Consider the following 23,981-nt stretch of genomic DNA (forward strand, 5'->3'; position numbering starts at 1 on the left):
ACGTATTACTCCAAGTGAAGGGGGGTGTGTGTGTGTGTGTGTATATATATATTTAATGATAAGACTAAAGCTAAATATTCTACCCGTTCTGTAGATATCTTGACAAACTGAATAGTTTAACTTTTCTTGACCACGTGTGTTCAATGGACAGGTATATTTTCAGGAATGATGTCCAAATGGTGCTGAATCGTTTCTCCTTTGCATCCCTCCACTCAGAATGTCTCTTCTCCCTGGGCAGATAATTTAGAAATCAGATGTGTACCTGAATATTTCAGCTTTCATCTACTGTGTGTTACTTTGCTTTTGTCAACATCTTCCTATTGTAACTGGGGGAATTAATTTAAGGTAATTGGTCCATTAAATGGTCTTTCATTTTTTTGCAAAAATAAAACTGGTTTAGGTAGCATCAAAACTGAACAGCGTTTGTGGACTAGGCTCTTCTGTGGCATTACCAGCAAGTTGTGGAGTTCAGCTACCAGAAATCAGCTTTTCTTGCTTGAAATTTCTTAACGGCTTTAGTATGAAATGTGTTTAAAGCTAAAGCCTTTGAAACAAACCAAAGGGCATTATGCATTCCAAGTAGTATACAAATAATATTGTGTATTTTAGCAAATTAGACTTCATTAGGTAAATATTATATTGTTTCACCAGCTATCAGGCTAATAAATTATATCTGTAAATCGTTTCTGAATTGCGGAAGTTGCCGTTAGTTTGTAGTAACTTAAGGAGTTCAATCAGTGGTCATGTAAAAAGTCTTTGTGAATTTTGAATGTTATTTATTTACACTCAAGATGGTTTATGATGGTTTATTAAACTAGGATAGCCCTTAAAGAAATAGTAAGTATAACAGGTATTTAACATGGCTAAATTTTTATTGTATCTCTGGTTTCATTTGACTATAAACTGTTTTGTTATAGGAACTGTAGAAATGAAGAGTGTGGCAGATGGAATTTCAGAGGACAGTGTTGCTAAACTGCAAGAGAAAGCTGAACCAGGACTCGCAGTTAAACAGAAAGGTAGGGAGAATAAAAACCTGACTGCCTTGGGAAGTCTAACTTGAGTGCTTTGGTGTTGAACTTGAATCCATGCAGCTAAATGATTTAAGGAGGGTGATTTACACTTAATCGAACTGCTGCCTTGTGTTTTAATCACTTCGTGTGATTAATGTCCTGGTTTGAAAAATGTATGTTCCTTGATAAAACAGTTACTTTTATTTTCTCTTTCCTTAATTTTACAAAGTTTTCAAAGAGACCAGCGCTTACAGTGTCCCAAGGAAAATACAGGGCTGCTGCGCCTGAATCACTTGGTGACTTGTTCTATGTAAGAACTGAATCATTGCATGTTGCCTTTTTATACACGTATTTGGAAGGATCACTTAGTGTTTCCATTTTACAGGTTTTTAGAGGAAAATTCCATCTCTGCATTCTTATTTCTCCATATTTTTTTTTTCAAGTTGTATATAGCTCCCAAGACATACATTGTTAATGAGGTATTTGTATCCAGCTATGGTATACATAGAGCCATAGAAGCAAAATGTAGCAGGAAGAACTGAGATTTAAGCAAAAAGCTGCATTTTTGTTCTCTCCAGATCCAGATGCTTGACCTAGTTGGGAGAGTTGATATCATGTATGTGGGAGGTCAAAGGCTGTTTCCCAGTCCACCTGTGGCCTTCAGGGCCTCATAGGTGTGTCAGCCTAATGAAATGTAGATGGTTGGCCAAGACATTTTGTGACCTTACAGAACTGGGAGAACTTCCGTGCTATTTCCTTTTAATCTTTTGGAGCTGTCTTGTCTGTTGGAATGTATCTGTTATGGAATATAACTTTATATTCCTCTATTTATAATTTGAATGTGTGTAAGAGGAGTAACCCCAGGTTCGTTATTGATTTGGCTTGGATTCTCAGGTGGTATAAGAACCAAATACTGTATTGACTGTTCTTTATTTTCAGCTTTATTCAATAAGATAGTATAACATAGTAGTATATTAGTGAACCTTAATTTTCTCTACGTTCTTATAGAGATGAAATCATCATTTGCACATTTAATAGCTTTCACAGTTGGAACATGAAATCAATTATGACTGTTGATAAGAACAATCATTACAGATATCTAAGTTGGATGCTATTTGAAGTAATCATAAGATCACCTGTCCCTCTTGCTGTGTTCTTGTGTCTTTAACTGCAAATGAAAGTTTCCAAAGGAAGAATCATTTATAGGATTTTAAAAACATTGTTTACTGGCTGAAATAAACTTATTTTCCTGGATCTTTTGGAGTATTATTTCTGCATTCTGCTTCAGTCTTATATTCTATTTTTGAGCATTGAGACTCTGAACCTTTCCATTGTGGGTTTTGGGTTTTTTTTTTTTAATATAAATGAGGATTTGTCAGGATATTAGTTATTCTGCCTTGGTGTCCTCTGTTAGGAATCCTCACTGGCTAGTTCATGGTAGCCTCTTAAATAAGCAGTATATGTTTAAAGCTTTCTGGCTAAAGGGTGTTTTGGCCTGCCTCAGCTGTTTGCTCCTACACCCCTGAAGTTACTTAGGTTTCACTTGCTTTAGAGATGTGCATATAAATGCACCCACTGTGGCAAGAAGGGAGGAACAGTTGGATTTCACAGTCACTCTATAAAAGTGTGGGCCTGCACGAGGCTTTTTCAGGAGCTGATGATTATGTAAGATTTTTCTGAACCATGTTATATTCTAAAACAAGCTTTTTTGCGGAGTTTCAGTGGTGCAGTTTATCTTCTCACAGTTTTGGTAGTTATGTTGAGGTACACTTCTCTGGGAGGAGTAATGCCAGGCTCCTTTCTAAAGTTTATCTCAAAGTAACCTTAAGATGTTGTCACTCATTCAGTTGAGCCATCACAGCCACCTACCACCCATCCACAGAGAACTGGCATGTATGTAAAATATGAACGTCTTTTCCACCACAGGGGCTGGGAGGGCAGTGTCTTAAACCGAGTCGTGCTGATCCAGTTCTTCAGGCAGCGTGTGAATGCATGTGCTAACAGGAGGGAATGGGAAGTGTGAAGGCAGGAGTGCTTATTTGGTATCAGTGCCAGTTTACACTAGTGGAAGGGTTTAGGAAACTCTGCTTAGTTTGACAGTGCCTGTTGAAGCATCCTAGAAATCACAGTCCTTACAAGATGCTTAGGCACTGTCTTGTTTGCTTATGTAGCGGGTCCATGATACTGTTTGGTTGGTTAATTGTGCATTAAGATATTTACTCCAGCTAACTGTAGTGGAAAGTAGGTTTTGAAACTGCTTGAAAATCACAGTTGCTGTCCTTCTGCAACTCCAAACCTACCTTTGGAGTAGGTTAGTTGGAGGGGAGCTGAAGATAGTTCTTTCACAAGGTTTCCAAAGGTTTAGGGGGTACTTGGGGCTACTCAAAAAGAAGTATTACATTCTATGCACTGCTTTGGAATTTCCTCTGGACCTTTAATTTTTATATTTGTGGACTGTGTAAACTTACTTTGAAGGGTGAGCAGTCCCTGTGCTTTCCTAGTTCAAAATAGATTGGCATGGCTTTGGCTCTCAAATCTGTTGTACAAATTTATACAATTCACCTTTTACACATCTCATTTAACTTTCAGGAGTGTCTACTCAGATATTCTATCATGACAAACATTTTGATCCTCCATTGTCTTTTGACTTTTAAAAAAAGTTTCATTTCTGATGAGTGTGTTCACCTTAGTGACCAGAACATTGATGTCATTAGCACAGAAGTGCAATTTTGTTGGAAACGCTCCCTAATGTGTTTGTCCCTATTCTCCCAGCCCCAGTAGTAGTTCCCAAGCAAGAAGCTGGCTGTAGTTCTTGTGTGCTTCATGCCTAACTTGGTCAGATTCTTACTAAAGAATTTATATAACTTATCTGAAAAATCAAAGGATTTGTTATCTCCAGGTGAATTTGCCAGTGACTCAGGAGCATTATAGTGCCAAAAAACCAGCACTGACCATACCAATGATAGTTAAAAACTTCTATTAGAAAAAACAGTGCTTTTTGATAAATAAAGCACTTCTCTGGTTTAGTGCTTTTTTTCCTTCTATGCTATGTATTAAAGAATTTTTAAACAGTAACAAAACATAGTTTAGTTGTGTTTGAATGCTTTGAGTAGACTTTATCCAAGTAGTTTCTGTTTAAAAGAATACCAAAAAGCCATCTATGAAAGTGTTTTGTCCTTTGGGTTAAGTGTTTTTTAAAAAAAAAAAAACAAAACAGTTTATGAGCATTTTATGGGTTCTAACTTGCAAGTAAGCAGAGACTGTGGGGAACTTTTTGCAATATATTCTGAGTAGTTTTTGCAACAACCAGATTAATAAAACATACATTTTCCATTTTTCTTAATGTCAGTACATGACTTTGTTTCCCTCCTTCTATTACCTATTGCATTTGTGGCTTCTGTTTATATTAAAAGTGAAAGCGATCCACAAAACCTTTCTTCAAATAACTGGATAATTGGGCCAGTAATAGAGAGTGAATCTGGAAATCTCCTAGGAATCTGGTATATGTGAGGTCCCTGAAGCATCTCGGTTTGCTCTGTGCAGGTGTCACAGCACTGTGCTGTTATACAGTCACTGCTCTGTCTCCACTGGTGCTATGGGGCTGGGATGAACCAGGGACGTGAGGTTTTAGAGATGCTCCAAAAGCTAAATTTCTTTAGCAGGCTGCCCTCCTTGCTTAATGGTAGCTGTTTCTGTGAAAACAAAAATAGTGGTTCTTGCAGGCATTGTTTCCTGGGAGCTGGGTGTATAGAGAAGCAAGGGAGGACTGTACATGCTTCCCACAAACCTGCAGAAACCTGCTGTGCCAAAGGTCAGTGATGGCTTTCCAGTATGAGAAGTGAAGTTGTGCTATTAACAGACTGAATGTAACACAAAAAAAAATTAAAAATCCGGGATGTGCTCATGCCTCTTCCCAAGCCTGTCTGCATAAAGGCTGCCAAAGAGTTCTTTGTTCGGTCTGACTTACCCAGGGTACATGCGGTCACCAGTGGGCTGTCTCAGCTCCTGTGATTGCATGTGCAGGCTACAAGCAGAGCCTTTATGCAATATCAAATACTCTATTAAGGAGCAGACCTCTGTTTTTTATTTCTCTGTCCTTTTGTGATCTCCATCATGTGGGAAAATGCCTTCTGCTGTGTGGAAGGGGAATTTTGAAATCCCTATCACATCCATTAGGCAGAGTTGCTAAATTAGGTACCCAGGGAAGCACAAGAAGCTTGTGGTACGGCCAGCAACAGAGCACAACTTTCTGACTCAGGCCTGGCTCGGTCTTAACATAAGGACCACTCCAGCTTGTGTCCCAATGACCATAGGATTGGCTGATGCACGGTGGTTGTTCCTGTACCAGTAGGGCTGAGGGAAAACTTAACTGCTCAGTAGTTTTAAATGAGAAGATCCTACCTCCGAAATGGCTTTTCAGAGAATATGCACAGACCTATTAGGGAAGTGGAATGCAGTAGACTCTGGGAAAGAACTTGCATTTCTTTGCCTAAACTTGGGCTTGTAAAAGCCCAGCTGCCTTGGCCTTTTTTCTTTCAATGGTGCCATTTGTTGGTGATTTCAGAGCAGAAGGACACTTAAGTGGACAATACTGTTAGAGGAGTACTGGCATTACATGGAAGAAATACTTACCAACAGATTGTTCATCTGAGCAAGCTTTCTAGATGGAATCCAAGAACATTGAAAGCTTTTTACCTCCCAAAATTATTAGTAGAAACACTAAAGCAGAAAGCGGTGAATGATGTCTATAATCCTGTGCAGTCAGATTGTCAAGGCAAAGATGTCATTTATCTTGTTCTGTGCCATTACAGAGAATGGTTTAACCTGAGCTTGGCAGGTGGGGGTTCGTGCTGTTAACTGCACTGAACTGGTCAGAGTAACTTGGTGGGAAACCCATCAGCTGGGAAGGATTGGTTAAAGTGGTTCTATGCGATTTAAATTTCAAATGGGGTCAGCCCTATGGAGAGCATAACTATGGTTGGATTACAGAAGAAGCCCTCATCGTTGAATTGTAGAATCCTCATTGTTGAAAGGGATGGACAGATGGAGGTCAGCCAGTCCAACCCCCTGCTCAAATCTGGGTCAACTAAGAATATCAGTAGAGTAAAATATGAAGTTAAGGTAAACAGAAGAAAGGTTTAAACAAAACCACAGCATAGAGAATATAGAGGGTTTTATTACAGCTTTTCCTCTTATGATTTTGTATAATGAGCAACTTGAAGTATTGCAAATGTTACCATGCAACTATGGAAGAATTGAGTGAGGTGATGTCATTTTCACAGGAGAGAATTTCACAATATTAAGAAACAAATAAAAAATAAGGAAATCTTAAATGTTTTTTCAGTGTCCATTTTGAATTATGAATGCTCCGAGATGTTTAAAAAGTGGAAATTCACAAGATATTTAAGTTTATATAAGCTTATAGAACTTTATTTCTAATTTTAAAAGTTTGTCACGTGATGTATTTCATGAGCACACATTCAAATATAGTGCTGATAAGATTAAAAATACTGTTGTAAGAAAAGTTAATTTGCCTTGCCAGCTAAGCCAAAATTATATGTTTGTTTTGTTTAATAGAAGTAGTGGATAATATGGCTCCTGAAAAGCATGCAGTATCTGAAAATGGTGAAGTACCTAATGATCTTCCACCTCAGCCTATCCAAAGGTTTGTTTCTATGCTTTATTCTGTTTGAATTGAACTATGACATGTCTGGAGGTAATACAGTCAGTCTGTTCAAAAACAGCAAGGAAGCTTGGAGCAGTATGTTTCTGCTAGTGGTATCGAATAATAAATATTATCCCACATATGGTTTGCCTTTATTCACTTTCATTTCCTTCTACAAAGAAAACTGTAACATTGTGAAGTGTTTTGGACTTATTTTCTTAATCCATAAAGTGCTTGGGTGTAATGTTATTATAATATGAGGGATGTGTGGAGAGTCTAATGAGAAGAACATTGCATTACGTACATGCATTTCATAAGTACGTAAGGTGTTCATAAATAAGGTGTTACGGATAAGGTGATCTTGCCTTTTAAATCCCAATTTACTTTTTCTTTGCCCAGCAGAGGCTTGTGTAATTGTTTCACTTGCAAAAATCATTTTTTTCTGTTTACATTGCAGTGTGTACTGTTAATGCTAAATTTGTTGTTAACGGTAAATAACTGTGCTGTATACAGGCTGCTTTTTTAGTGAGACAAATCAAGAGGTGGTTTTACACAGAACCATAGGGTTTTTGTTTTGGGACACGTTTTCTAGATTTTCCTAGACTCCTACTAGGATAGCAAGTATTGTGATATTGGATTGTATATTGGGGATGTTTTCAGTGTTGTTAGGCTTTGGCTAGTTTACTCAGCTCATGTGTGGGTACATGTCTGTTCCTTTGGAGGATACGTGAGGCTTCCTTTGACAGTATAAATGAAAAAACCTCTTTGTTATTGCAGACGTATTCCTCGTCCTAGCAGTGCAAGACCAGCACCACCCCGAGTAAAACGTCAAGAAAGCACAGAGGTCTTACTTCCAGAAAGGTAAGGAATATGGAAGATACAGAGCAGATGTTTCTAGCTCTTGTGCCACACAAGATCTTCTTGGATCTTCTGTGCCTCACCTGCTGCTGAACAGCTTTAGGATGGATCACCTCACTGCTCCTTGTTTCAGACAGGAAAATTCAAGCCTGCTTTATTTGTTTTATTGTTTCTGCAAATCCAGTGCATTATCTAAATGTTGTGGTTGGTAGTCACATCTGGAAGTCCAAAAATATGATTTAATTTTTTTGCCCTTGGGAACTCTGAAACAGATAACCCTAGAATGTCAACCTAAACTACTGCTAGAAGAGAACTGTAAAACATGCAGTGAATATCCCATGTTCAAAAAAGGCTGAAACAGCCATTTGGAACTATGGACAAAATGGCTTACTTGATCTCTGATAAGTGCCAGTCACCGAAGTAGTGTGTTTAGAAGGAAAATATATGTTCTTTTGCGAGGGAACGATGGCTGACTGTTTTCAGAGTTGGGCAGTGAATGGAAATGACAGAATTTGATGTGCTTTTAGTTGGTTGGTGCTGCTTTACTTTATGGGAGGAAAGGAGGGTACTGCTGTCTCTTCTATTGTGGATAGATCTCAATAAGTTTGGACAGATCTTAATAGGTTTTCATTTTCTTTGTGTCTTTTACAGGAGTGGTAGCGGTAAAACAGTCTCAAACGTGATCATAGACCAGCAGATTTCTGATGATGATGATGACCAGTTTGTGGTGGAGGCAGCACTGCTGCCACCAGAAATGCCAGATACAGAAATGGTCTGTTCGTGTTGCAAATCATAGAACCTTTTTCCATACTTTGTTTGTAACTTAGTTGTTTAAGTAGCTTCTAGCTGAATATTTTTGAATAGTTGTATATTATAGCAATGCCAACTTTTTGCAACTAAAGCTGTCTTCCTGCATGTGTAGGAACCAGAAGTGGAGCTGGTTGAGGATCAAAAGCATGGTATGTTTGCTTTTACATATGTGTGTATATATATATATATATAAAATAAAACCATGGCTTTAAACCAAATGCTGAACACTTAAAATGCTGAATAAAGCAGCAAAACACTTCCTGAGGGTAGGAGCTTGCAACTTTTGCAAGAAAACCAGAAATTATTTATCAAACAGTCTTGTTTACTTGTGCAGCTGGATTTGCAACTGATGTTAACTACAGATTTTCTATGTGTATTTAATGTCAGCAGCATTTAAAATTCTGCATAAAACTCATAAATTAATGTTTCTAACAGTGTCAGGTACAGTTTATCTGCTCTGAGATATGAGATGGGATTGGCTGTTCAAGGCAAGTTACAAAAAAAGCTTTTAGAAAAATTGATGGACTCGCTCTTAACATTTATGCTTACTTTTGACCTCAGATCTATTATTCAGGGGCTTCTGTTATGGTTACATTGGATGTGATTTAGGCAGATATACTTACTTGCATCCAAAAATGTGTTGCAAAGGAATATGTATCTATATACCTGTCGTGCAGTTCTTGAATTCTTCCAAAAGACACGTGCAAAGGAAAAGCCTTTGTGTTAATACAGCTCAAGGACCCGGTTCTGTACCAAGGGTCGTTCAGTAGGTGATACTGATGATACAGTTTGCTTTAGAGGACATTGGAGAAAATAGATCAAATAACAAATACCTTGTATCTCAGTAATTAAAATACATAATAGAATGCTGTTCATGTTGCTTTAAAAATTAAGCAGTTGGCTTTGATTTTATTGTCTGAATGTTTAAAGCAATATTTTAGTGCCAACCAATGCTGAGAAATATACTGATTTTTCAACAGGTGGGCTTGTAAAAAGAATCCTAGAAACAAAGAAAGATTATGAAGCATCACAGAAATTAGCAAAGACAACAGAGAGGGTAAGATGGTAATGGCCTTCAAAGAACTGTGAATATTAAATATAGTAATCGTGACCTTTTTCTCTGCCTTAAACATTTGTGGTTTTTTTTTTTTCCCCATTTATGATCAAGCTTTCCTCCCTGATGTGTTATGCTGCTTTTTTCCTCTGTTATTCTGTCAGATATTGTTACCTTCTCTGTGTAGCGCTCTCTCACCTTTAATTTTTGTGGTTTGGGGTTTTCAGTATTTCAGTACAATTTTTCAGGGAGCCTTCTTTAGCCTATTCTTTTGTTTTCCAGAACAAAGTCTGCTGATTTCAGCCTTGCCCTAGATGTAGTAGGGCACACTGTACATTTGTACAGCTGCACCATTATTGTTTCAATCTTACTTGTCCTCTGGGCATTTGAAGAGCAGTATCTATTGCCCAGCAGTCATTATCATTGTCTAAAAAAAAAAAAGGGATCTCTGGTGCAGTTAACCATATAAAGTATTTTTGTTTCACCAAATGTTTGCCTAGTAACGTCCTAGCATATCCCAGCATTCAGGTCTGAATCTATGAAGTGATTTTATTTGATTTTTTTCCCACGATCAGTAGTTGGGAAAGGGAAGGTAGTTTTTGTTTTTGCTGGGTGGGTTTTTTTGTTGTTTTTTTGTTGTTTTGATCATTACAAAGGGTCTACAAAGGATCTAGCATTGATCACAAACCAAAAGCAGAAGTTTGAACCCACCTGATTTCAGTGTTAGAACTGGAGAGCTCTTGCTTTTTCAGCCTTGCAAAGCTCGTGTTACAGGAAGCAGCAAAAGACAGAACATTTAGATGGACTTTTCTGATCCATTGGCCTTTTGGAAAGTTTCTAAATCACTAAGCTAGTTTGATGTGCTGGTGAGGAGGCACTGAGGAGTGCATTGCAGAGTGCTGTTATAAAAATACAGACAGGTACGTAATGTTTTGGAAAGGCGAGTGCTTCTCATGAACTCTTAAATCTTCAATTCCAATCACATCATCTGGTTTTTTTTTTTTAATGTTAATTCAGTATTGTAGGTTTTTGCTACCTATATTCTTTTTCAGGAATGAGCTATAGTTTGGCATGCTGTTTTAAGATGCTGCAACTCAGACCTCAAGAGTCCAGCTTTTCACAGAGCATCAAGCTCTTTCAAATAGCCATTTGAAATCAGTAGTGACTTTTGAAGCTTTGACCACTTGACTGCTTCTTTTGGCTTTATCAGCTGTAGTAATTTGTCAATGAGTAATGATATTATGATAGGTTATGAGCAAAGTGTACAGCAGAAAAAAAATGCCTCTGAGGGACTAAAACCATGGTAGACAGTAGACTGTTTTAAAAACCTGTTCTTATCTAGAACCTGTATGACTTTATAATCACCTCTACAATCTGCAGCAAAAGTGACACAGTGTTAACTTGTAGGCTTGGATTTGGGAGGGTAAAATCAACAATTCTCTCCTCTTAACTAGAGATACTCCCATATGCTTTCATGTCCAGTGGTAATGGGTTATGCTGCCACACAGTCCAGCCTTTTCATTTCTTCTGCAGCAGGTTGAGAAAGTTGGGATGGCAGATCAGACCCTTGGGGGAGTATCTCCCCATCTGAAGTTTGGGACTATCCGAGATCCAGGCCTGCTTGGCTGGAAGAAAAATTCCTTTCACATATTGCAAGGGCTGAGATTATAGAAGGAAATGAATTCTTAAAATAGGAAAACACCTTTTGTTTTCCTGTTCATAATCTGTTATGAATAGTGACAGCTTCATCCAACTTGCTAAATTATATACCGTTTATTATAAATGCGCAGCTTGTGGTGTCTGTGTACTGATCATTGGAACACTGCTGGCTATTTCTAAAGAACGTGTCTGATGTGAAAATTTGCCTGCTTGAATAAGTTCTGTCTTTATTTTGGAGAAAAGAAGGGTTAAAAGTTGATACTGCTGTGTTTATGTGGTAGCTCTAAAGCTCATTATTGGAGTGCATGTTGAGCTGGCACTCTTGTGAGACAAGAGATCCAGCTGTTCCTGTTCCTGGTTTTGTAACTAGGTGGTGCTGTTGAATCATCAGTCTCGAGACTAAGTTTTGGTAGTCGTTAGTTTAATATCTTCTGCCAGTACGTAATTGTGCTGTAGGCTGTACTGTTTGGTCTTGTGTCCTGTCAGCTCTAACACTGGACATAGAAAGGGACAATGGGGGAGGGTTTACAAAACCGCATGGATTTCATGCTCGGGAAGCTTCCTCTGGTGTTTGTGCTAAATTTTCTGCGTTTTTTTTCTGAATAAGAGTAACTAACTAACTAAAACAATTCCCTTTTAACCCCTTAGATTTTTTTTAATGCATGTGGACAATTGTGTCCTTCTACAACAACCGTTTAGTCCAGTTGCCCATTTTCAGTCTCTAAAACATTCATTCAGTCCTTGTTTGTCTTTTGTTGCATCTTTTGAAGCACTGATCTATGTTAGCAGCACTGATAATAGACAACTAATTCTGGAAAAAAACGTGCTGACTTCCTAGTCCATCACGTGAAAACTTGCATACAACACTAAGCTCCTGGAATATCATCTGATCTCATATTCAAGCAGCTGGCTGCTACTGCAGTACGTTTCTTTGCTGCTACTGCTTTTCAAATTATGTTGTTGAAGTCGTTGCAATCCAGAGAGGAGAAGCGTAGTTTTCCTGACAGCAGAGGAAAAAATGATTAAAAATGCTCGGAGTCAGTGACTGGGACTTGACAGATGTAGTTCAGAAAACATGAGCTGGAGACATTACTGAATCCTGGGAATATATTTTAGAGGTTAGAGACACTGTGACGCAGGAGACAGTAAAAGTAAAAAATATATTTCCAACGTGGCATTGCCTCTGGGAATATTTCACGGACCAGATATACACGGAGTAGCAGGCAGGGGTCTGGCACGCTCGTGTCGCCCTAGCATCATGAGCCCGTCTCATGTCTGAGGGGTGTTCCTAACATCATGAGGAAAGCAGTAGCAGCAAGATTTTTTTCTTGTGAGACTGCAGACCAGCAGTTTTTGGAGGAATAGTTACTGGTCTGTGGAATCTCTTCAGAGGGAGGCAGCAAAAGTAATTAAAAAGAAGGAAGAGTTGCAAGTGGTTTATTCCTGCCAAGTGGTCTAGGCAGGCAAGTGGAACCACGTCCTGTTGTGTTGATGGGACTGCGAGAATGCGTCAATGAACTCTGGTCAGTGTGCTGTGTTCAAATGGCCGTAGGTTTTGTGCCAGGTCTAGCTCTGCAGTCTGCTGGGAAGCAGTATCAGTCTGGGATTTGACCATTTCTCCCCAGACTGTCAGCTCTTTTATTTAATTTGTTTTCCATCAAACTCTCCAGAAGAAATATCTTCTACATCAGTATGCAACTGTATTCCAAAACGTATTATGCATTGGAGAGTAAAATGTAATTGTACTCCTGTATTTTGGAGTAAGGTAACCAAAAGTCCAGTGAAAATTTGGAGGAATACTTGCTTTGGGAAATTATGTATGACGAAGTGAAGGTTATCCTTGTGTCCGTCAGTAAGAATGTTCATCTTCCCTCGTTTTGTTAAACTATTCAATAAATACAAAATAAATGAAATATTTTCCCAGTTACATTCATTAGTCTTTAAAGCATTGTTCTTCTGCCCGTTGGGAAACTGAATGGATTAAAAAATATGTTTGTAGTCTGAGTGCTGGAACTTTTGGCTAATACTTAGCAAAAAAATGATCAATGTATCTACCTGATTTATTGTGGATTAATCACCTAGAAATTAGGCGGAGTTGGTGAATTAATACTTAATCCAAATGTAACACTGGTGAACTCTTGGGGATGTTTTACACCTTTACTTCTAACTGCTGATTGCTGAGGACCATTTATTTGTGTTAAAAACATTCCTCTGAAACCTTTTATGTGCTGTATTTTGCAAACATGCATTTGCTTTTTAAGAAGTTTTAATAAAGAAAAAGAAGAGAAAAGGAAAGAGAGCTGGGGCTTTCATCATCTAGGTTTTGCATGTGCAGAAACTTAAAATAATATACACAATTTTCAGGTCAAACAAAGAGGTCATTCTGGAAATACACAAGATTTTTGCTGCCTTGATTAGCTGTGTTCAGCCTAACAAATTCCTAAAAAGACTTCCTAAATGTATTTGTTTAGAATCTAACCCTCTAATGTTAAACAGAGAAAGAAACAGATGTTACATTTTGTATTCCACTTCATTTATTTGATGTGTGGAAAATGTAGGCAGGTTATTAAATAGTTGAAGCAAGTGGGATCACAGAATTTCCATCTTTGCACTACCAAATACAGTCCATGGGCTTCAGAAAAGAAGCAACTTTGAGGTTTCTGTGAGGAACAAGTGATACTAAGTCGCTTAGCACCTGGATAATATTAACTTTAATTACCAATGTTATAAATTAAATATGTACTTCTAAGCTTAGAACAAATACAATCATTGCTGATTCTGTTTGTTTAAAGTTCTTCAGGTCATTGATTTTTACATTAACCCATCAGCTGCACGACATTGGGTGTCCCCTCCAGTCAGTGCAATTAGTAATGTGTCATGTTAACCAGATGTATGCATATGTCCCACCATTTAAGTGTTTTGAAGAGGCTCACCATTCAAGACCACAGCTTCTCAGCATCCTGCCAGCTTAATATATCATAAGAAATGCTGCCAGTAAAATTTAATAGGAGTTACCTGCAGAAGGGCTTTCATCTTTGTGTGACAGCTCTGTTCATGACGGTGTGATGTTAATGCAGTGATCTGAATAAAGCTGCAGTGAGAAACTTTTAGTGCAAGCATACAATTCCTCAAACATAAGAACTGTACCCAGCAGTCTGGTTAATTACAAGCACCACAGGAGCTTAAATTGAATGAGTGTGTGCTTGAGTGTCCTTGTTGCACTACTACCCACTCTCAGAAACAAAAACCCTATGGTCCCCATGTAATTGTGTTACAAGCTGTGAACACAGGGACAGGATTTTTGTCACTCTTGTGATATTCCTGGTACCATGGCTCCTTTGCTGTGGCCTATGCACACAAAAACACAAAATGTTCTCTCCTGTGGGTACGGTATAAATACAACATGAGACAGCAGATGGATATGTTAAACAGAAAGGATATATAAAAGTGCAGTGAGACAGCTGTGATTTCCATCCCTAGGAGAGGATGCCGTGCATCAGCTGTGTAGCAGCAGTGTGTTGTAAGACACAGTACAGGTGACTCACATATTTCAAGAAGCTTATCAGTGGATTTGGCTGGGGCATAGACTGGTGTGAAAGCAGTTGTTTAACACAAGGAACAGGTTTATTGCAAATTCTTTTTGAACAGTAAAGAGGCTGCTTTTTCAAGAGAAAGGGGGTTGTGGACCCAGAGTTTCAGGAGTTGAGCAGAAAAGGAAAGCTGGGCAGGACTGGCACCCAATATGCCATTATGGTTGAATTAATACTATCTGCTATCGTTAATTACCACTAGAGTTGTCTGTTGGCATGTGTGTGGTCAGACCAGACTCACAGGATTCTGCTTAGCGTGCTGAATACTGCACCAAATACGTGAGGTTTTATGTACTGACTTCTCCCCAACATGGACTGAATGTGAAGGAAAACAGACTGGCTCTGGGGGCTGAGGCGGGGTGTTTATGTACGTCTGAAAAGTCCAGCTTTAGAGGTATCAAATATGAACTGGGGGGAAAAAAACCACCACCACCCCACGCCCCCCCCCAAAAAAAGAAAAAAAAGCCCCCTTTAAAGAGCTATCCTTTTATTTTTCTTTTGGTACCTTCCAACTCAGAAGCAGGTCAGACTAGCTCTGGAAAATCTAATGGTAAAGAACATTGTGTCTCCGATTCCTTGGCCTGTTACTGAACTCGGTACCTGGCATAAGCAGAAATAGCATCCTGTTCGTTTGAAATGATTTAACATTTACTGTTTTCCCTGTGTTTCTGTGAAAGAGTTTCTTATGGTGATCCCTAGTGGATAGTTACAATCTACTTAAAATGCAGACTCTGTAAAAACCAGGAAAAGAAAACACCCTTTATGATCAAAAAATATTTTGTACAATTAAAAAAACCTACCTTGTTGTTTTTGCATTGAATGTATCAAAATTACTTGTCCAAAATGAAGTTTCTGTCCTGTCCTATAGAAACAGGGAGGGGGGAAATGGTATAGCTCAATAAAAGTATGATTACTTGGGTCTGTTTTCATAATGGGACATAATACAATAGTTAAAAGGGGCTGTAGAAACTATTAAGTACTTGATGGATGTTTGTTCTAATCTGATTCATATTTAAAAACTGTTAATTAAAAAAATGGAAACAAAGGAGAAGCTATATAAAAGTGAGCAAGTACTGTTTCTAGAAATAAACTTTTCAAACAGTAGGGAAAAAAAAAATCTTATCGCCTCTTTAGCTTAGTAGATGTCAGGCACTTCAAAGGCCCTCAACAGCCCAGCTATAGGAAATGGATGTCTTGTGAATGATCCATTTTTAGGGAGCTGTGCACAATGCAATATTTATACTAATTGCTTTAGCAAGGGTAAATTAAACACAAGTAAATTCTGGTGGTTTCTGGAGCCCTGTTGATAATTTCCCCTTTATTGATGAAAAAGAAAATTCCTGCTTTTTAATTTCTCAGGTCCCTGCATCTGAGTCCATGTTGTGTTCTGTTCACATTGAGGTAATGGGAAAGGCAGACTTTTTCTCAGGAATCCAAAATAAACATTTATCTTGGTGCCTTATGAAAAACACGAAGGAAAGGAAGCGTGTTGGGCCTACAGAAGTGATATAGGCTTTTATATGGGGATAATTTATTGATTCTTGGGCTTTTGTGAAAGGAGAGTTCATTGAGGTGTAGGGCCTAATTAAATAGACTGGAACAATTCTGATTCTGGCATTTTTCTTAAAACTGAATATATCCTGTTACATGTTTGTGCAAAATGAGCAAAGGTGGCATTCAGGACTCTTACCACCCACGTTGCCTGTTGTAATAAACCATCTGCCATAATTCATAGTGATTTAAAAGAGTGTCCCACGTAGATTTTAACCCATAACCGTAACTATGAAACTGAGAACAGACACTATGGCTTTCCCCACCCCCTGCCCCTTAATTACTTATAATCAGCAATAGCTGGCAAAGCTTGGGTGCTCCATGGTGATAATTCTCTGTCCTGAGCTCAGCTTTCTGTAGACTGCAGGAAATGTAACATGGTATCTTGGTAGTACAGGTGTTAGTGAAATAATAGAAAGAATTGCTGGTTATTTTTTAACTTGTGTGAGGAGGGACACTGCTGTGCCAGTTGAGCTACTGCACCTTCAGGTGTTGGGAAATTTTTCTTGGGAGCTTGAAATTTAAGTGCTTCTCCTTTAGAGAGATATGCTAAAAAAAAACTCTTGCAGGTTCTTACACCACTTCAGTATCATATAGTATGTATTTCAAAGACACAGGGGTTTTAACAAGCCTATTGATGTACCTGTTTAAGTCTAAATAGTATTTCATGGATTTTTAGTGGTAGTATGTTTCAGTACTTGAAATTACTTCGGGTGGGATAATATTTTATCCTTTTTATGTCAGTTTTGAAGAATTGTACTACACAAAGAGTATGCTGAAGTTACAGGGACACTAAAATTATTTTTTAGTATTTACTGATACACTTTAAGGGCATCTTCCTGATTCATAGAAAATATTCCATGGTGTTTTATTTCCACTTGAGCTTTTCAAGCAGATGTGTATTTTAGCATGAAATATTTCAAATTGTTAGCTGGATCTGTGTTTTAAAGTATACCATTCTGGTTTGCTGAATTGTGGGATTTTAACTTCTTTTTCATTTTTTATTTTCATACCATACTTGCTGGTGTTGAGAAGTGTGGCTGCTTGGACTGTCTAGGTATCAGGGAGGTCACACCAGCATTACAAGAACATAAAACATTGAACTCCACATTTGGAAAATAAAAACGAAGCATTCTTCAGGTTTTCATACACTCAACTGTATCCTCAGATAATGGGCTGGCTGAGTCTTCTCGCTTTTGAGATAGTTGTATTTGAAACAAATTCCTTATCTCTTGACGGTGGCTTCTTATAATGGATGGCAGGGAGGAAAGTGGTAAGGGCTTGGTGCACTTAGGAGGAGAGGAAAAACAAGGCAATGAGACTTCTTCTTGGAAAGCTGTTGGATCTGATGCAACTCTGCTGCTGAACTGAAGGTGATTGTCTTTATAGGTAACTTGCCAATGACACGTGGAAAGTATGGTACCATGGATTAAGCCTTCCCTATGGCTTTGGTAGAGCACAATGTGTAGCAAGGACTAGGAAAACAGAATTAGAATAGAGCGCAAAGAGTTCTGAAACACTGTAAGAGTGCAGATCTGTTCATACATCTTTGCTAGCTGCAGCAAGGAGAGAAACTTTTGTCAACCTGAGATGTGTGCTTAGCCCTAGTAAATGGCTGGTGTGCAGGACCCTGTCCTGTGATCTGTGCCTTCAGGGGCACCTGGGCAAAAGCTTTCTTCTCTGGGGACCTGCAAGATCAACAGGGAGAGAAGCTGGATGACATTGATGGGAACACTGTTGGCCATTGTGCTCAGAGGTTGGCCAAGGAGGGAAGCCAGGAGAGAAGATCTGCTCAACCCTAAGCGGCTGTGCTCAGAACGGGGGTGCTCACCAGCTCTCAGGGGATGAAATGGGGCAAGAAGCAGCGCTTTCATCTTTGCGTCGTAAAGGATAGCAAACACATGGATGGCTCCAGAAAGTATCTAAATAACGTGTTTTATGTAATGTAGTATAATGAAACACCTGCTTCTGTGAGAGAGGTATGGGTCGAGTGAGAAGGAATTAAGATGAGTGTTATTTTTAACAGTTTAGCCAGCACTCACGAATTGACTTAGGAAGCAAAGGTCACAAGTTCAGCAGCATTTGTCACTTCAGCCCAGTTCCTAATTAAACGACTTCAACATTATAAAATTGCAGTAAACTCAGAAGTCCCACAGTTTTCATGTACCGCGTGTGTGGTAAAACACAAGCATCAGACGTAAATAAATCCCAGCCTTCAAATCTTTAGAAGTATTTTTCTAAAATATATATATATACATATCTGAGTTCATCAGTAAGCCAAGGGCTGCTGAAATGTGTTTGGCAGTAGTCCCTGCTGCCTCCAAATGCAGCTGAACAAACAGCCCACAGCTCGCACAGGAAGACAGGCCAATTGGGTAGGAGGGCAAGAGGGGACAGCGTGGTAGATTTGGTGTCCCAGTATGAGAGAGAAGCACACTGCCACCTCTGTGTTTATATAGCCGCTAGGAAATGTGCTTAGGAATTGGTTGATTCTGTGGTTGGGGTGGTAGAGAAAGACCTTTCTAGTTTTCCGGCATACATTAAATGACCAAAATGACTTTAAATAAACTTTACTTAAAGCTTTGTGTGTCTTAAAGGAAAACTCAGTTTGGGAATTCGACCTGTAGGGCTCTTGGAAAGAAAGAAAAATTAGGTTGTTCTTCTTGATGGGGGAGAAAAAACACAACGGGCTTTTCTTTAAAGGTGATTGTTGTTTTCAGGGAAGGCTTTCCTGGAATAAGATTATTATGGTGTGTTAGTAATGTGGCATCACTTTGCTCTTTTTATGGCATCCTTTTTCTCTTCATGACTTTGCCACTTTAGCAAACATTTTCTCTGTATTTAACTTGCAGTAAGCTAGGAGGCTTCAGGAGATTGACCACAGAGACTCTGCTGGCTGCACATGAGGGAAGTGTGCACAAGACCAAATTATTTTTGAGTAGTGGAGTTTATTGAGGCCACATCTGCAGCCTGCATGATTTTACAACCACTGTTAACAGAAGTACAAGGCATGGAATAACCGCCGTCTATTTTAGCTGTGCAGTGTGAAGTGCTATTATTAGGACGAGCATTAGGAGCTGGAAATCCAGATAGAGACAGTGGAGGGAGAGAAGCGTCTTGAAAGGACCAGTTTGGAGAACTAGGAGGAGGCTGTGCCCTTCAGCATCCACTGTAGCTCCCAAGTAGCAGCAAAACACTGTGGCAAGCAGGTCCAATGAATGTTTATGGTGCAGTAGCCTGTAACATCATAAGCGGGGGTGCTTCTGCTTCTCCAAATTACTGCCTTTCAGATTTCGTAATCATCTTCGCCCAGACTTTAACATGACCTTTTTTTCAGTGTCGTTACGCACTGTGACTTGCAGCAGTATTGAGTAAATGCCAATCCACCAAGTCCTGGTGCAGGGCTCTGGAGTGACACAGTGACAGCCCAGCCTTGCCCCATAGAGTGCGCAGGGGGAGGATGGATGGATGTGTGATTTACACAGTGAATGCCAGTGGCAGCAGCAGATTGATAACAGAAGTGTTGTTGAGTATGACATGGCTGCTGAGAGATTCTGTTTGATGATGCCACATTAAGCCGCAGAGATTTCCCTTTCAATATATAGAAATAGGTTGAGGTAAACCATGACTGAATGTGAAGCAGGTTTTCCCCCTGCTACACGCACTGCTTTGGGAAAGATCATGTCGAGAATGAGAACATCAGTGAGATCATTTATAGGATCAAATACTAACTTTACTTTTGTGCACTTGTGATCTGGAAAGCACTTTAATATTGCTGATGCCATTGCACAGTTTTGTAGCAGTCCTCTGTAGCAGTGGTGACTTGGATACAGCATGCTTTCTGCTCATCTATTTCTAGACTATTGCTTCATTTCTTCTCTTTCATTGCAGATTGTCAAAAACATTTCTCCAGATACTTCACAGTTAGCAGTCTCTAAAACATTCTTCATTCAACACCTCATGTGCAACAACCGTTTTCCCTAGCTTTGATGCTTTCCTTCTTATTCATCCTTTCTGTTAGGAGAAGCCCTTTATATCAGAAGCAGCTAGGAAGAAAGAGAGAGACTTGGTAGCCAAAGAAATTGAGAAGTTTCAGGTCTCTATTCAGACTCTGTGCCGGAGTGCCCTTACGCTTGGCAGGATCATGGATTACATTCAAGAAGATATGGATGCCATGAAGAATGAGTTGCAGATGTGGCGGCATGAGAACAGACAGCATGCAGAAGCTCTACAGAAAGAACAAAGGTGAGTGTGGTCAAGGAAAGTTTGATTTATCTCTCGAGACAAATTTCTGTTTTTAGGAGAGGGGAGAGTTCTACTCGTTTTTTCAAAGCAAATTTGTCATCAGTCATGTTTGTGGTTTGGGGATATTTTTTTGCAGTCTGAATTGTTTTTTGAAGTGTTAAAGTCTTAATGTCTTTTCAGCTCAATTTCACACGATGTATGTGACAGCAGAGATGCAAATGCTTGTGCGATATGAGAGGGCTTGATTTGTTTCTTCTCACAAATACATAAGGAGCAATGGGAGAAGAGCTTAGTAAACAAAGTAGTTTTTGAATTGGGACTAGGAGTGGGTTCCTGAATAACAACCTGCTCTCTTTGTGCCATTGAATTCAGCGTGTTCTGCAGTGGTGTTAATAAGTTGTTATTTGTGCAAGATTAAAAAACAACATTAGAATGCCAGAGAGTGAAGGTGACATGCATAATAGAAACAAGGAGGTCAAGCCTAGAAACAGGTTCTTTGACCTTACTTGTCTCACCAATGTGTCCTTATGCTCCTTGAAAACAGAACGTCCCTTCTAGGTGTGTGTCCTCTGATCTTAAACATGAACTACATAGTGATCTTCTTGGATTCACAATCAGCCTAGATAGATTTGCTGCTCCCTGAATCGATGTGCTTCATTCATGCAGAAGCAAGTATGGGTGGTATTCTTAGCTAAGTCCTATCTTGGTAGGTAGCAATGTGTTAAATGTTGGAAATTTACAGCTGCTGGCTTAGTCCACTGGCTGGGGTGGGAATTAGGGCTTTGGTTCACATATAAAGTGTAATGATGTTAATTCCTTGCACTTACATAGCACCTTCTATCCCAAAACCTTGACAGGCTTTAAAACTGTGGTTGGCCTTGGAATGCACCAGCCCTGCAAAGAGAAAGGAAATGGTGTTTGGCTTTATTTTACGGTTGGAGAAACTGAGGCATTGACTCACTGGCCTTTGGACCACACCTAGTGACAGGGAGCAAGTCTCAGGTCTTTCTCCAGGCATGTGCTTACTCAGTGGATCCACTTTGGCCTTGCCAAACAAGGCGTTTATACTTCGGCTGCTTTCCCAGCACAGTGACTGTACATGCTTTGCTGTCCCCTGCGTTCCCAGGCAAAGTGTACTGGGGACAAGACTGTCTTCTTGACATTGGTGTGGAAGGAGAGGGGGAGTGGGCAGAAGGAACTGCCCAGCTGAATTTGTTTGCAGATTTATGTGAAACCAAGCTTTACAATGGCCAGCTGTTTCGTCCAAGACTGCAGGCAGGCTAGCATCCCTTCAGCTGAGCCAGTCGGTTCCCTTTCATGAGCCGAGACTGTCGCAGCATATCCCTGCACTGCATAAAGCTTCGTATGAGATCTTAATCAGATCAGTGTAGCGCTAAGGCATGTCCAATCCTTCAGGAAAGAATTACAGAGTATCAGACATGAAGAAGACAATGCTTCCCATATGTACTGGAATTTGGATGCATGTCTTTGTTTTCTTTGCTTCTGTGAAAGACAATTGAAGGATCCCGTTGGGGAAATGTTAGTGCAATTTCTGGCGATGCTTTTTGTGATTTATGCTAATGGGGTAGAGAGGAGGGGAAAACTAAATGGTTTTGAGATGCGGACTTTAGCTAATGAGTCCTCAAAGTGACTGGGTAATTCAGAATGACAGCAGGCAAGTTTAGGCTGTCATTTCCCTGGCTGTTCAGTGTTCCTGAAGACCAGCAAAACATTACAGAAGGGGGCACATTTGTTTTAAAGCCAAACAGCTCCATTCACTTCAGATGCATCAGTGTACTTGTGGTTTATTAGCATAGGATTTATTAAATTTCCTATTAGTGTGGGATTGCCTGCCCTTGTCAGCAGCTAGTGATGGGTCAGTTCATATACCTTGCTTCTTCTCAGATGTCTACCTGCTGCAGCTTGGTGCTGCTGGCAGCTGCTGATGTCTTGCTGCTGGCTTTCTGGGTTATTGTAGGAAATAGCTGGTAGCAGGCCAGCAACCTCCACAGCAGCTGTATTTGTCCCTCTCTGCCATGTGCTTCTTTCCTTTAAGCTCCTGTGATGAGGCCCACAGGGATGGCTGTTACCATGTGTATCATGGTAGGACTCAGGGGCCCCTGTAAAACGTGGGTGTCCTTAGAATCACAGAATGGTTTCGATCAGAGGGGACCTTTAAAGATCACCTAGTCCAACCCCCCTGCCACAGGCAGGGACACCTTCCACTAGACCAGGTTGCTCAAAGCCCCATCCAACCTGACCTTGAACACTTCCAGGGATGGGGCATCCACAACATCTCTGGTCCTTTTTGGGTTATATCCCACAGAGTCCAGTGCTGCTTCATCCCTGAGCCAGGTGGTTGCAGCTTTTGGCTGGGTAAAATGAAAGAAGTGCTTGACGTATGCCCAGTGTGGGGTGAAATAACTGCAAAGCAGTTTTTAGCAGAATTTTAGCAGAAAGCAGGATTTTAGCAGAAAACTGGATTAGCCAAGAAGTGACTGTGTACTGCTGAATTGTGGGTGATCTCTCTTGAACAGTATTCTACTCTGTCCATGTTGTTAGCTTTGCTTTTGTGCTGCTTATTCTAAACTTTCTTTCACGAAGGGTGGGCGCAACTTAAATTCTTTGCAAACTTTCAGGTATTGAATGTACTTTCTTGGAGGCTTGAGTAACCCGAAGCAGCATAATGTTTCCAATAACATTACTCTCTTTGTGTCTCTTTCAGCATCACAGACAGTGCTGTAGAACCGTTAAAAGCTGATCTGGCTGAACTGGAACAGTTGATTAAAGACCAGCAAGACAAGATCTGTGCTGTAAAAGCTAATATTTTAAAGAACGAAGAAAAAATCCGGAGAATGGTTCTTAGCATAAACTTGTCTTCAAGAAGGTGAAGAAGGGGGGAAAAAAAGCAGCCTTGGGACTGACTGACATTCCTAACAAATAAAAACAAAATAGCAGAGAAAACTAAGATATGCCTTGTTTAGTTATAAAATATTTAGGGACCAGAAGCCTAAAAATTATATAAAATCCATTATTGCATTGATCTTTAGATGTTGCTATTACCCAGGATAAAATGATACTCATTTGAATGCTCAAGTTGCAGAGCTATTAAAATAACTTCTTTGTTTAGATGTGAACTTCTGTTACTCACTCACCAGGTCTTCATAGCCCTCTTTCCCTCCCTGGCCTGTTCAGCACAGTTTCTGAGCCACTTCCCTCTACATCTTCTTCTCCTCATTTCCAGAGGTTACTTTTGAACATGCTATCATGAAAAATGGGTATTAGATACTTCTTTTGCACCTTTAAAAAAATGTTCCAAGCTCCTGCAGGTTAGAAGGTTCCTGAATCCTGTTTGTTATTAACAGGGAGAATTATCTACAAAACAATGCCACAAGATCAGGAAGTAAAGCCTTGTGTAACTTGCAGTTCTTTGCACCCTTACAGAGGTGATGTCATGTTTTCAGAGCATTCAGGAATCTTATTAGGAACAACTGAAAATGCAATATGAGCATCACCATGTAAGGGAGCAGAAGTATTTT

At 39.6% G+C, this 23,981-nt stretch overlaps 1 protein-coding gene across 5 annotated transcripts in view; it reads left to right on the plus strand.

The window, feature by feature from the left end:
- TRAF3IP1 (TRAF3 interacting protein 1) overlaps positions 1-23,571 on the plus strand; it is a 45,202-nt gene extending 21,631 nt beyond the window's left edge. For 4 of the 5 annotated variants that reach the window (XM_069782180.1, XM_069782178.1, XM_069782179.1 and 1 more), the window contains 8 exons: positions 918-1,016; positions 6,588-6,675; positions 7,453-7,536; positions 8,185-8,305; positions 8,456-8,492; positions 9,324-9,400; positions 20,219-20,442; positions 23,168-23,571. In XM_069782180.1, coding sequence (XP_069638281.1) covers positions 918-1,016; positions 6,588-6,675; positions 7,453-7,536; positions 8,185-8,305; positions 8,456-8,492; positions 9,324-9,400; positions 20,219-20,442; positions 23,168-23,333 — 896 coding nt within the window. In that variant the 3' untranslated portion in view covers positions 23,334-23,571. The remainder of the gene's footprint in view (positions 1-917; positions 1,017-6,587; positions 6,676-7,452; positions 7,537-8,184; positions 8,306-8,455; positions 8,493-9,323; positions 9,401-20,218; positions 20,443-23,167) is intronic. The other variant, XM_069782177.1, reaches the window with a different exon arrangement.
- The last annotated feature ends 410 nt before the right edge of the window (positions 23,572-23,981 follow it).

Source organism: Haliaeetus albicilla, chromosome 4, assembly GCF_947461875.1.
Source record: "Haliaeetus albicilla chromosome 4, bHalAlb1.1, whole genome shotgun sequence".
Taxonomy (NCBI): Eukaryota; Metazoa; Chordata; class Aves; order Accipitriformes; family Accipitridae; genus Haliaeetus; species Haliaeetus albicilla.